Source organism: Balaenoptera musculus, chromosome 8 (assembly GCF_009873245.2).
Source record: "Balaenoptera musculus isolate JJ_BM4_2016_0621 chromosome 8, mBalMus1.pri.v3, whole genome shotgun sequence".
Lineage (NCBI taxonomy): Eukaryota > Metazoa > Chordata > Mammalia > Artiodactyla > Balaenopteridae > Balaenoptera > Balaenoptera musculus.
Genome location: NC_045792.1, coordinates 98,886,424 through 98,900,185, shown reverse-complemented (window position 1 = coordinate 98,900,185; position 13,762 = coordinate 98,886,424). Strand labels below are relative to the sequence as shown.

Here is a 13,762-nt window from a genome sequence, read left to right as displayed (position 1 = left end):
GTATTTGGAAGTTGTTAAGAGAGTAGATCCTAAAAGTCTCATCACAAGGAAAAAAGAAACTTCTTTTTGTATCTATATGAGATGGTGGAGGTTAACTTCTTTTAATCATTTCACAATATCAGTAAGGTGTATATGCTGTACACCTTAAACTTACAGCAGTGCTCTATGTCAATTATATGTCAATAAAACTAGGAGGAAAAAAAAGCATGAGCAGAAAAAATGCTTATTGTTGTCTGCCCCGGGAAGAAAAAGTAGTAGTACCCCAGGTGTTTGTGACACAGGTGGGCTGTGGACCACGCTGTAGGCGAGTCATCTGGCAGTGGTGAGCTCTCAGTCGGTCAGAACGCACAGCCTGAGGAGTGTCGGTTTGGTTGTGGGCAGAGTGGGTAGGGTTCCGACTCTCAGCCCTGGGCTTGGAGTCCTATCACTCACCTTTCCGCCCGTACAGATGAGTCGGGAGATGAAGAGTCCGTCTCACAAACCGACAAGACTGAGCTGCAGAACACCCTGCGGACCCTGTCCAGCAAAGTGGAGGACCTGAGCACGTGCAACGACCTGATCGCCAAGCACGGCACGGCACTGCAGCGCTCGCTCAGCGAGCTGGAGTCCCTGCGGCTGCCGGCCGAGAGCAACGAGAAGATCAAACAGGTCAACGAGCGGGCCACGCTCTTCAGGATAACGTCCAACGCCATGATCAACGTAAGCGCGCACATGTCTGCCTTTTTGCTTCTTTCCCTCTTTGAAATGTAATTCTCCCCAAATGCTGGAAAATCGTAGTTGGTAAAGCATAGGACGTTAGGTCCAGCTTAATCGTTCAAGGGATTTGAGTTACATTTTTTTTGTTGCATGAAATGGAACAGGGTGCACAGATGGAATGACTTTCCCGCTCTGCTTGAATGGCAGGAGGACACTGCTCCAGCCCTGCGTCTGCCACCAGCAGGGCATCTGATGGTGACGTTAGTTGAGTCCCTTCACCTCTCTGGGTTGTGGTTCTTTCTATCTATCTATCTGTCTGTCTGTCTGTTTATCTATCTACCTATCTATTTATTTTTCTCTAACTTTATCTATTGGAACTAAAAGGTCTTCATGGGCCCTTTCCACTTCCATGTTCCTTGAGATTTTGGTTGGAGTCTGACCCCCTACTTTGCTAACACGCCCTGGCCTACAGTGTGGTAAGTGGGGGCTGGATTAAGTACTAGTGAGAACCTTGTAATCCTGGTTAGTCCCATCTTTAGTCTTGGATTTGTCGGTTCTGGGTGTAATTCTGGGTGATAAGACAAAATATTCAACCTTGGGTACTTTTCTTTTCAAAAGAAGGGGCCAGTGCTTCTGCCTCCTTATGACTCCTGGCCTCGGGTGCTGTCGTTGGTTTAGGGAATGCTTTGGCTGCTTGGGTGCAGGGCTCCAGGTAAACCCAGAGTGCCACTGGCGTTGGTGATGTGTGTCCGATACTGGGTGATAGGTGTGGAATGAGCGCACAGTTTAAACAGCGCTCTTTCTCCCCTGCTGGTGGCTGATCCTCACCCGGCAGCTTATTTTAGTCAGCTTCCACATAGGAGCACGGGAGGATAGTTCATGAGGCACGTGAGAAAGGGCTTCTGCACGTGGTGGTTTCGTTTTTGTTTTTGTTTTCCTATCTAATTAAATGGGATGAACTTACTTCACTAGGGTCAGATTTTTCCTTGTTTGAGGAGTGATAATAAGGCATCTGCTTAGAACTTGTGTTCACGTGGCTCTTAGAGATCGAAGGTCTTTTCCTATGACCAAGGGAAATTTTGGTTTTTTGCATTTAAAACCCCTTTGTTTCTTAATAGAAAGTTGTAGTAACTTTTACTTTCGTGTCATTTTCTGAAGCGTTGAACACTCCTCAGTGCTCCGACTCCCACAAAGTAGAGGAGAGAAATTATTTTGTCCTCTTAAGGACTGCAGGCAGATCAGTGTCTCCCAGCACCATTCTGCAGACCAGCACTGGCGCTTGTGTTTCTGATGTTTGGTCGTGTGCTCTCTTTCCAAACTCCTGTACTTCTTGGTGCCTGTGTGCCTGTTTTTCTGGTCCTCCTGTGATCAGGAAGACCTCATAAATCATACAGGTCATTTAATCAATAGTAAATAAGTACACTTTTGAAATAGAACAGCTCAGGGCACAACCTTCTGTTACCTTTTATCCATGTCAGGTGAACGCCCTGCTCCATGACAATTTTTTTCCTACTCTGATAGGAAAAATTTGCTACATAAAACACCTCTCGATTTAAAAATGTCTCATAAAACTGGAACTTTATTTTGGACTTTTCTCTTGAAAATATGCTTATCTTTGTTCCTGGGGACAGTTCTTTTTCCCTGAGTTCTAGGTATCCAGAGTTTGTGTCAGTTCTCATTCTGTTCTCCCTGGGTGCACTGTCTTTGCCTCTTTTATAGCCAGTTACTGCAGGAAATGCATTTTTTAGCCCTGTGTTGTTTCCTTTGTACCTTTTAGGGGATGATGGCAAGGCCTTAAAACTGACATGCTAGCACAGCACATCTCTAAACAGGCAGTGTTATAGCAAAGGAAGAATGCACTCATTTCACTCAGTTGCTTGCTTGCTTAGGATATAGCTTTTCTTATTATCAGAGTGAATCTAAGCAGGGGAGTGCATTTGACACTGTTAGTGTATGCATTTGCTAATGCACTGAACACCTGTTGAGCACCTTCTGTGTTCTAGGCACTGTGCTGGGGATATAAAACTAATGTGGCTGTGGTCCCTGCCCTCAGGGAGATTACTGTCCAGTGAGGGGCCTGAGAAGTGAACAGATCATTATGGAGTGTGCTGCGTGCCAGGAGGGATGTGAGCACAGGCTGCTGTGCTGTAGAACCGCGGGAGTGTCTAGCTCAGACCAGGAGGATCTGAGAAGTTAACACCTCAGATAAATTCTGAAAGACCCGAGAGAGTCTTCTTACGAAAAAAAAGCAACAAAGAGTTTGGGGTCCTGAAGTCCAACTGCCCCAGTTAACCATCTCTGTAACCTGGGGCACCCTAGTTCCTCGGTGACCCAAGTTCCTTTTCTGTAAATGGTGATGATCCTAGTAGCTGCTCTCAGGGTGTGGAGAGGCTTTTATTAGATAATGGGTGTCGAGTGTTCAGTAAAGTGCCTGGCATATAATCTTCTCTCACTAACTTTGAGTTATGACCCCTGTTCTTCAAAGGAAGTGAGGGAGGAGAGTTGATCCAGGTGTGGTGTGTGTGGATCCCCCCCCTCTCTCCCAGAGTCTGGGAACCACTTGCAATTGACTGTTAGCCAAGCAAGGAAGTAGCTAGAGATAAGACTGAAGAGGAGTTAAGTATGGGGGGTGGGGGGCTGTGTGCAGATCCTACTAAATGGGCTTGGTAGTAGTGGATTAGAAGAGGATAAGACCGATTTTGATGCAGGCTTAACTCTAATAGCTAACACCTTATTGAATGATTACTGTGAGCCCGGTCTAAGTGCTTTACATGTTAAGCAACAACTTTTGAGATAGCTACTGTTGTCACTCTTTGTTTACAGGTGAGGAAGATGAGGCACCATGAGGTTAAGTAACTTGCTAAAAATTCTGTAGTTAGATAGTGAGAGGGAGCTGTGACAATTCCAGAGTATGTCCTCTGTACTGCTTCTGAGTGTGCAGGATGGAAAGAAATGTACAGATTCCAGAAATATCGAAGAAAAATCAGGATTTGATCATTGGATGTGGGGAGAGAAGAAAACTAAGAATCAAGGATGCCTTTTAGTTTTCTGGCTTGGGCAGGTGGAAGGGCCCTGGAACTGTTCTTGGGATGGAGATGCAGAGTCAGAAAGGGAACATGGTGAGTTCAATATGGGACCCACTGATTCTGAGATTACCTTGAGCCATTGAGCAGGCAGTTGGATAGTCTGGTCTGCAGCTCCTTGAGCGCAGAGCTGGAATGACTGATTTAGTAGGCATCAGCCCATAGGCAAAGGTTGAAACCATGGGAGTAAATGTTCTGTTTACCTTTTAGTTTCTCTTTAACAGGTTATAGACTTTTAAGCTTACGTTGCTCCCTTCCTTCATTTATTTATTAAGCAAACTGTACCAGGCTCCCACTATGTACAAAGCAGCTAAGTTAGGAGCTGGAGATAAGTATGTGAATAAGCTATAAATGGTGTCTTCAAGTGGCTCATAATCCATCTGGAGAGAAAGTCACGATATTGCTGTGGATGGTGTAAAATAGAAATATGTGCAAAGTGCTGTGGAAAGTAGAGGAGAGACTGGCTACTTATGAGATGGGGGCTGGGGGGGAGTGTCACAGAGGAAGTGACATCTGCCATAGATCCTAAAGAATGAAGAGGACTTGGCCAAGCAGAGAAAGGGGGTAGGAAGGCATTCTAGGCCAAGCAAATCGCACGTTCTCCGATGGGCAGGCCTGAAAGAAATCTGCATGTCTGAGAAAGGGCGAGCGGTTCAGGGTGGCTGCATGGCAGGGTGCAGGGGTGGCTCCAGCTGCCTGGACAGGAGGACACAAGGGCCATTTACGTCCATAACCAGTAGTTAGGATTTGGTCCTGATGTCGATGGGGAGCCAGTGAAGGGACTAATATGGTCAGGTTTGTGTTTTGTCTCGAGATCTCTTCTTCGATTCCTCAGGTAGGCTTCTAATTTTTAAGATCAGTTATTATCTTAGTGACCAAAATAAAAACCAATTAAATTTCCCCATATTTGGTTTAATTCAGTGCAGACTCTCTGTTCTCAGTGTCTGAATTCCTCAGTTTTAGGTCACTTGAGTTCAGTTGAGAATGTATTGAAAGCAATACATGCGTATCTCATGCTTTTCCTCACCTTTTAGTCAGTAGGTTTCTTCTTTGGAGCGGTTCACATAGCTGCCCTTTGTAATGTTGCACGAATACTTTGTCTAGGTTTGTTGCTCACTTGGCATTTGTTTGGTCCTCATGACCAGGAAAATATGAAAGAACTGTGACAACCACATTCAATTTTTTTTTTCTGGAGTTGACCTTGATTGTATCATGGAGCTGGCTGTCCCTGATACTGTGGAATAACAGGGAAGGGCTTTCATTGTAATTTGCTAGTTCACGTTCCCAGAATAAGGTTGCTTACTGGGCTTACAGAGGCCTGAGGGGAATCTCTGACCAGCTGAGTTGAGGTGACCTATATCGGCTCTTTCTCCATACAGGCCTGCAGAGATTTCCTTGTGTTAGCGCAGACCCACAGCAAAAAGTGGCAGAAGTCCCTGCAGTATGAAAGGGACCAGCGCATCCGCCTGGAAGAGACCCTGGAGCAGCTAGCAAAGCAGCACAATCACCTGGAGAGGGCCTTCCGCGGAGCCACGGTGCTGCCGGCAAACGCCCCTGGCAGCGCTGGGTCTGGTAAAGGTGAGCTGCTTGCTTGGCTCTTGGATGGCCTGTTCTCATCCAAGCCAGATGCTTTTCTGCAGCTGATAGAGAGAGCTCCAGGTTCTCCAGAATCAGCGACTCATGTGAGATGGGATTCGAGCCCTTTATTTCTTCTGACTTCCCCATTGCTTTCTACCATTTGTTACTCTGTTTGTGGTTAATATTTGAAAGCTCCAGCTGTGCCAGGTTTTGGTCAATGCAGCCAAAGGAAACAAATGCGGCTTTCCTCCTTGTAGGTCAGTGCTGCTCTGGCAAAGGAGACGTGAGTGATGAGGATGACGAGAATGAGTTCTTTGATGCTCCTGAGATCATCACCGTGCCTGAAAATTTGGGCCACAAGTAAGTCATTCTTGATTCCCACCCCCCGCAAGATGAGCATATCTGGCCATGGAAAGGTTAGAAATGTTTCAGTGGGAGTGTCATAGTTGTTTACTAAGATATGGACTCTTTTCCTTACGTAAGTGGAAGACTGTCAGCGTTTTTACATGAACAGGTTCTCCAGAGATGTCTATTCATACGTACTGTTTTCTAAGTGTCGTCGTTTGATCACTCATCGATAAGTTTGTGCAGTGTCCTTAGCATTCTGCTTTGTAAAGACATGCTGAGGACCAAACTCTAGTTCTGACGTTTATGCTAATTCTCATACGCTTCCCATCTGTGTAGACGTACTGGCAGCAACATCAGCGGAACCAGCAGTGACATCAGCCTTGATGAACAGGTAACTCTTATTTGGGAATTACCAAGACTGAGGGACTTAGGTGTCATTCCCAAGGATTTGCTTATACATTACTAAGAGAAACAGAAAATGCTGATTTTTTTTTTTTTTTTAATTTTAGCATGGGGGAAGGGAAGCTTATAAATACTGGGTTTTCTGTTCTTTGTGGGTGATTGAATGGCTTTGTTTCTGCACTTAGTACAAGCATCAGCTGGAAGAGACCAAGAAGGAAAAGAGAACGCGGATACCGTACAAGCCAAACTACAGCCTCAATTTGTGGAGCATCATGAAGAACTGCATCGGAAAAGAACTCTCCAAGATCCCCATGCCGGTGAGGGTCTTGCACGACCAGGCTCCGCCCGGAAGGCCTCTCAGGCCCCGGTCAGAAGGGTGCTGCCGGGACAGCCTCCGCCCACTCCTGTGGCAGTTTGTGGCATGGTCCTTGTTACCCTTACAGTCATAAACGATCCCTTAAAACTAGCTGCTTCAATTTTCGCTAGGGATCTGGTATGTTTCCAAATCACCTAGGATCAGATGCATTTGTTCAGTAACGGTTATTTATGAGCAAATTCCTATGCCAGATGTGCTGAGGACCTGCAAAGATAAATTCAGCATCGTTTCTGTTTTCAAGAAGCATGTAGTTCAAGAGACAGACATGAAAACAGGTAGAAAATATTCCTTTCTATGATGGGAAGTACTGTGCTTACAAAGGTTTGGGGAGACAAAAGCAGAACCAACTCATTCCAACCAGGAAGCTGTGGACCATCTCCCTGGTGAAGGAGCTGTTTGGACTGACCTCCCTGCCTCCTGTCATGCCCTCCTCCAGTCTGTCCACACTGTTTTAAAAAGGGATCTTTTTAATATTGCAAGTGTAGTCATGTCATTCCTTAGCTTAACATCCTTTACTAGCGCCTTACTGCTTTGAGATCTCTTAGTGGGCTTGATACTTCCTCCCCGAGGACAAGGCTCCACCTGTACACGTGCCGTGTTCTGGTCTTTGGGAGTTACCTTCAGGGACTCACCGGCATCTTTTTTTCCGCCCCCCTCAGGGCATTTGCACACACTGCTCTTTCTGCCCAAACTTTCATCAGCTTCCCACCCACCTATGCCACTTTTCTTTTGCCCTGGCTGATACCCTTTTTTTCAGGATTCGACTGTGGTGTCGTCTCTTTCAGCAGACCTTCACCCATGCATCTGGTCAGGGTGAGCCGTCTCTTCCCTGTGTTCCAACAAGTGCCACTGTGTATTTCTGGGCAGTGGGTTTAACTTACTGGTTCACTCCCCAGGAGTTTAATGACTGCCTAGCTGCCTGGGGTTGTATCAGTGTATCAGGTATAGGTTCAATTTAAAGAATCCAAAATATGTTGGTTTAGACCAGGGGTCAGCAAACTGTGGCCCTGGAGCCAAATCTGGCTGCCATCTGTACAGCCTACAACCTAAGCATAGTTTTTATGTTTTTAAATGGTTGAAAAATATCAAAAGGATAATATTTTGTGATGTGAAAATTATATACAGTTTAGATGTTAGTGTCCATGAAGCTTATTGGAACACAGTAAATGCTCATTCATTTACCGATTGTCTGTGGCTGCTTTCATCCTAGAACAGCAGTGTTGAGTAGGTGTGACAGAGGCCATATGGCCCTTGAAGCCTAAATATTTACTATCTAACCTTTCACAGAAAAAGTTGGCCAACAAATATTAGCTTAACTCACTATCACGTTAAAGTCCAGAAGTAGGTGGTCCAGGGCTGGTACGATACTCCAATCTGTCATGACCGGGCTCCTTTCTGTCCTGTTGTTCTGCTGCCTGTGGCCTCAGTTCCTAGGTGTTAAGTGGCTGCTCCAACTCGGGCCGTCAGGATCGTGTTCCAGTCAGCAGGAAGAGGGAAAGAGGAGAAGGGCATGTCCTGCCTTTTAAGGGTGTTTCCTGGAAATTTCATGAACCATTTTCCCTTCAGTCTCTTTGGCCAGAACTTAGTTACATGGCCTCAGCTAGCTGGAGAGGAGACTAGAAATGAAGACTTCTATTCTTGGTGGCATGACCTAGTTAAAAATTGGGGATTCAACTACTTGTAGAAGAAGGCAAGAATGGAGAGTGGGGGATGGCTACAGGCTCTGCCCATAGCCGGTTGCACGGCATACAGACAGCATTCTCGTAGCCTCTTGGGGCTTATGGACCAGTGAGTGGTTTCTGCCTCTCCGTGGACTGTTCTTCACGGGCAGAGGCTGCTCTTTATATCCTTGATGCTTAGCCGGTGCCTGGCACATATGCATCACTCAGCAAATGTTAAAGTAATTAATTAACTGAGTCTTGGAAAACAAATAGATTTGTACGTAAGTGCATAGGATTTCTGTTAGAAAAATGTTGACCTCCAGACAGGGAAAGGCCGTGAGTAAGCACACTGGAGAAGCATAAAATAAGTGGTTGACTAGGGGCCTGAAAAGAAGCCCCGCTTCTTTGCCTAGTGCCTTGAAGGAAGTGGTGGAGAGGCAGGCTGGAAAGGCAAGTCATTGCAGCCTCAGAAATGCAGTTCCTGCTTAGAGATAGGTTCTGAGTCCAGGTGACCTCTCTGTCCTACTTTACCATTAGTTCCTTGTTGACATTGTTAGGAGGAACGTGCAGTCCTGTATCTGCTGGCCTGTGGATCTAGTCCTCACCCTTCCCCTGCTCTGTGCTGTGTCACAGGAAAGCTGATCCCTCCAAGCTGTGTTTCTCAGGCTTCCATGTCTGCTGGCTCTGGCTGGGCTCCACCAGTGCGAGGCACCAGAAGGAGTTTGGAGCGGGAGGAAGGGAGAAACCCCAGGGTACTCCCCGCCCCGGCTACATTCTCTTGGGCAATGCTCTGGCAGCGGCTGTGTGGCTCTAGTTTCCACTGGACAGGCCCCCCTGAGGTTTTAGCTTCTGCGCACGCCTCCGGCCTCTGTGCTGCAGCAATACCACTGCTGCGCTTTGCTCCTCCTGCCTGTCAACAGTTACGGCTTCCTGCTGCTGCTGCTAATCTCTAGGCTGTCATTTTATGCTGCCCAGCTCTCCATCAGCTGTATAACTAATGCCCTGCTTCTTTCCACTGTAAATTCTCAGATTGGTTTGTTTCCCTGTTAGCCCTCTGAGGGATAAAATGACCAGTATAAAAAGCTTGGCACTTTCAGAGAAACTGTGGTTCCTGGAACAGCTGTTGGGGGGCAGGGCTGTGTGTGTGTGTGATAAGCGGTGATGGGCTAAGTAAGGATAGACTGATTCTAGGCCCAGGTGGTGCTCATCTGTCCTATAGCCACCGGCGGAGCACATCACCTGTCCCATTTTCCTCGAAATGTATGGAAATGTTACTACTGCGTGTTGCCTGCAGTTCTGCCACGGAGAGATTTTGTTGGCATAATTAATAAGTACTGTCTTTTAAAAAGACACTTGAGGATTTGAGTTCTGTCCATCCATTTCCCCTCAGTGTGCATTTTTCTTATCATAATGCTTTTCTCTGTGCGGACAGCATGGCTTTGGAGTGTGGTACACTGTTTTTAGTTGAGGCAGGGTAGATCCTGCTTCCCCGTTGGGAAATTTTCGCAGAGAAATGCTTAGTATATTTCTCAGAAAAAGCAGGCTCTAGTATATATATATTTTTTAATGTATAAATGCATAGAAACAAATATGAAACTATTAATAGTGGTTATCTTTGGGTGATGGTATTTCAAGTAGATGTTTTCCTTTATACTTTGTTTCCAAAGTTTGTTATAGTGGAAATTACAAGATGTTTCATAATTGGGAAGACAGTAAGCATGAAGGTAGTATGTGACTCAGAGATTGGGGGTAGGAGGCTGGATAAAAATGCAGAAAAAGAAAAAGAGGTAGGACTGTAGGAAAGAAAAGTGTTGTTTTATTAACTGAAATTTTGTGTTAGGTCAGCTCCATTCAATACAAAGGACATTTTTTTTCTTCCTTCCTCTCTTCTTTGGACTCAACTCAGGCTAGTGATATTCAGGCTTATTTAGCTGTATTGCTGGTTAAATAAGCTTTATGGACTAGCCTGGGAGGCTAACCTCTTTTTATAGTAATTTTTTAAAGTAGGAAAGTCATCATAAATTCCAGTCAACTTAGAAGCTAATTCTTTGGGGGATGAGGGGACAATGTCTGTTTTGTTCACTTCTCTGTACCCGCTGAGTTGTACAGGGTCTGACACACATGAGGGCTCAATAAATATTTGTGGCATGAATGGACATCTTCTGCCCGACAGAGGTACACAGACACACACTTGCTTCACCTGTGGCTGAGTGCCCTAAGTTGGCTCTAAAACTTGAAAGGTAGAAGCACTCAGAGCCCTCTCTTAGCCCCCAGCATGAGTACTCCAGGTGCAGAAACGCAACTGTCCAGCCTCAGAGAAGAAAGCAGAATCCTGGCCTGATGTAGAACTGACCTGAGACTCGGCGATGGTCTAGTCTGGGAGTGAAGCTAACTGCTGTAATGTTTTGTCCACTAGTCAGGACACGACTGCACTTAGAATCTACTACCCTTTCTCTCCTCCCTCAAAAATGTTAAATACCTAACTTCTTCTCTGCGTATACTTGTGCTGAAGTCCATTTCCCCTTTTATTCATTCATTCAATACCTATTTCATGGTCTCTCATGGGCCACGCATCAGTGGCTCTTGGATATGCAGTGGTGAGCAGAGGAGGCATGGTTCCCATCTCAGAGTGCTTCCAGTTAGTGAAATAAATGAAAATGGAGATTTCCACCACTCATTGACATGAACAGTTGACCAAGGAGAATGGGCTGCTTTCAGGCTAGATCTTGGAGTTGCTCTGCTGAGCAAAGGCCTCTTCTTTTCCCAGTGATTTGCTTTTTTTTAAAAAATTAATTAATTAATTAATTAATTTTTATTTTTGGCTGTGTTGGGTCTTCGTTTCTGTGCGAGGGCTTTCTCCAGTTGCGGCAAGCGGGGGCCACTCTTCATCGCGGTGCGCGGGCCTCTCACCATCATGGCCTCTCTTGTTGCGGAGCCCAGGCTCCAGACGTGCAGGCTCAGTAGTTGTGGCTCACGGGCCCAGTTGCTCCGTGGCATGTGGGATCTTCCCAGAGCAGGGCTCGAACCCATGTCCCCTGCATTGGCAGACAGATTCTCAACCACTGCGCCACCAGGGAAGCCCCAGTAATTTGCTTTTTCATCTTGACGTCTCAGTATGTGTCTCCCTCCGACCGTAAAAAGAAAAAAAAAAAAGAAAGAAAGAAATTGTCTCATTTGGATGTGTGGACAAAGTTTTTATATCTGCTCTTTTCCTGACAGGTAAACTTTAATGAGCCCTTATCCATGCTTCAGCGCCTTACTGAAGATCTGGAATACCATGAGCTGTTAGACCGAGCTGCAAAGTGTGAGAACTCTCTAGAACAGCTCTGTTATGTTGCAGCTTTCACCGTGTCCTCCTACTCCACTACTGTCTTCCGTACCAGCAAGCCATTCAACCCACTCCTTGGGGAGACCTTTGAGCTAGACCGATTAGAGGAGAATGGCTACCGATCCCTCTGTGAGCAGGTAAAGGAGCCTCAGGACTGTGACACGTTGCCTTTTTGAAGGAAGGGATGATTTTTTTTGGTTGCTACCCCTGGGTGTTCACGTTTGCAGAAATTCCAGACCCCGTCATCCCAAACTGCCTTCTTTTCCTTCAGGACTTCAACACTGGAGGCCCTGGTATTCATCTACTGCTATGGGTGTAGACATGTCAAGTGTGAATTTGGGGTGTTTATCGCCAGTGAACAGGCAGTATCTTTTTTTTCTCCTTTCTTCCGTCTAACTTGAACCACTGATTTCTTCAAGGTGAGTCATCATCCCCCTGCGGCTGCACACCACGCTGAGTCCAGAAATGGCTGGACATTGCGTCAGGAAATCAAAATCACCAGCAAGTTTCGAGGCAAATACCTCTCCATTATGCCCCTTGGTAAGGCCACCATCTTTGTAAGAATTTGTGCTCCAGAAAGGAAAGCTTTTCTGGCAGGATGGAGGAGGTTACTGGTTCAGTAGTCAGGAACCTGGAGGTCTGATTCAGGCGCTGAAACTTATGAGCTAGCTTTGTGCAGGTCATTTAACTTCTCAGCTGCTGGGTGGGTGAGGGGGTGTGAGACTCTTGAAGGACCCATCCGGTCATAAGTTCTTTGTCTTCTTAGCTATATTTAATGCATCTTTAAGTACTATTTTAGAATACACATTTTAGCATGCATTTTAAAAATTCTATCTTTTAGTTGGTGTTGTTTACCCCATTACCCTAGCAATCAGGTTCTCTCTATAGATCAGAACTCTTGTGACTGCAAGGTTAGGTTTCCTGGGTAGCCCCTCCTCCTCCTCCTCTCCTTTCTCCCCTCTCTCTTCCTCCACCGGAGGGGTTAGGTATCATTTATGTAACAGCTGAACTCCAGGTAAAATGAAACTTTATTTTAAAAGATCTTATTGGATTACAAGTTAATTTTGCACCAAGATCAAAAAGATCAGACCTGGGAATAGGAATCCTAGCATGCAGTGTTTGTGTGTCTGTACTTTAGGGGAAATGAGATTATTCAGAAAGGGTAGTAGATTCTTGACGTTCTTTTGAACTAGAGCCAGCCACATTTGGCCATGTGTGTACTGAAGAGTGAATGTTGGTCTGCAGAAAAAGAAACACAAAGCAGGTAGAGAGAAAGCAAGTAGCTCCCTAGAGACAGAGCTGATAGTAACTGCCTGAGCTCTCAATGGCTTTCCATTTCCTGGTTCTAGTCTTTCATGTGGCAGAGCTGCAGTGCTGGGTTATTGCAGTACAGTCTTCTGCTTTAATAAATCCCCCTTTCTCTCAGAAACACACAATGTAGCAGGTACAGTGCAAACTAGAAATTAGCCAGAAAAAAATCCAGGGATGTTTGTAACATATTAAAAGACAAGAAACTGAAATGTTAACTCTGGTGTTTCATGGTTAATATGCAAGAGGCCCTTAGATGAAAAGGAGACTAAGTGATTTTGGTCTTGATCTTTACTGAGAACCTTTGAAAAGGTTCTAATTGCTTAACTGTCTTTGAAGCTGATGGTTTCCGAAGTGTGTTAGGTTAAGAGTAGTAAACACCTGAGATGTTCACACTTAATCTGCAGAACTAGGGTGTCAGTGGTCATATTGCAGTATAACTTTCATCCATGGAGAAGAGTTTCAGAGGCCCCCTGAGGGTTGCTAAAGGGATTGGTTATATGTATTTAATTCTAAGGAAGGTTATATACATTTTAAAAATGGCAGTAAACCTAAATTACCAGTGATGTGCTGTACATTTTCTCTGTAATTTGACTAATCTAGAATTCTTTGAGGGGTAAATAACTATAGGAACATGATATAAGTGGTAGATCTAATTTTTTAGAGTTAAAAAAATCTTGGATAAGATTTCATTCCTTTGGTTGTTTAAAGATTCATCAGGATGTATTATCTTAAGTCACCCCATCTATTAGATACTGAGTATATTTACCACGTACTAGGTATGGTTCTAAGGTGTTCAGGAAATGTAAGTGAACAAAACAAAGATCCCAGCCTTTGTAGGGAGATTGAACAAGAATTGACATAGTGGGACTTTCCAGGTGGTGCAGTGGTTAAGAATCCGCCTGCTAATGCAGGGGACGTGGGTTCGATCCATTTCCAGTGGTGTTCAATTCTCAGAGGGTAAATTGTTAAGCCAAGAGAT

At 45.2% G+C, this 13,762-nt stretch overlaps 1 protein-coding gene across 2 annotated transcripts in view; it reads left to right on the top strand.

Annotated features, from left to right (window-relative positions):
• The window catches only part of LOC118899295 (oxysterol binding protein), a 36,231-nt gene that overhangs the window by 10,484 nt on the left and 11,985 nt on the right, over window positions 1–13,762 (top strand). For both annotated transcript variants that reach the window (XR_005020924.1, XM_036860777.1), the window contains exons 3-9: window positions 449–699; window positions 5,159–5,357; window positions 5,615–5,717; window positions 6,042–6,096; window positions 6,293–6,424; window positions 11,364–11,609; window positions 11,892–12,012. Coding sequence is in view for 1 of the 2 variants with exons in the window: in XM_036860777.1 (XP_036716672.1) it covers window positions 449–699; window positions 5,159–5,357; window positions 5,615–5,717; window positions 6,042–6,096; window positions 6,293–6,424; window positions 11,364–11,609; window positions 11,892–12,012 (1,107 nt within the window). In the remaining variant the exon portion in view is untranslated. The remainder of the gene's footprint in view (window positions 1–448; window positions 700–5,158; window positions 5,358–5,614; window positions 5,718–6,041; window positions 6,097–6,292; window positions 6,425–11,363; window positions 11,610–11,891; window positions 12,013–13,762) is intronic.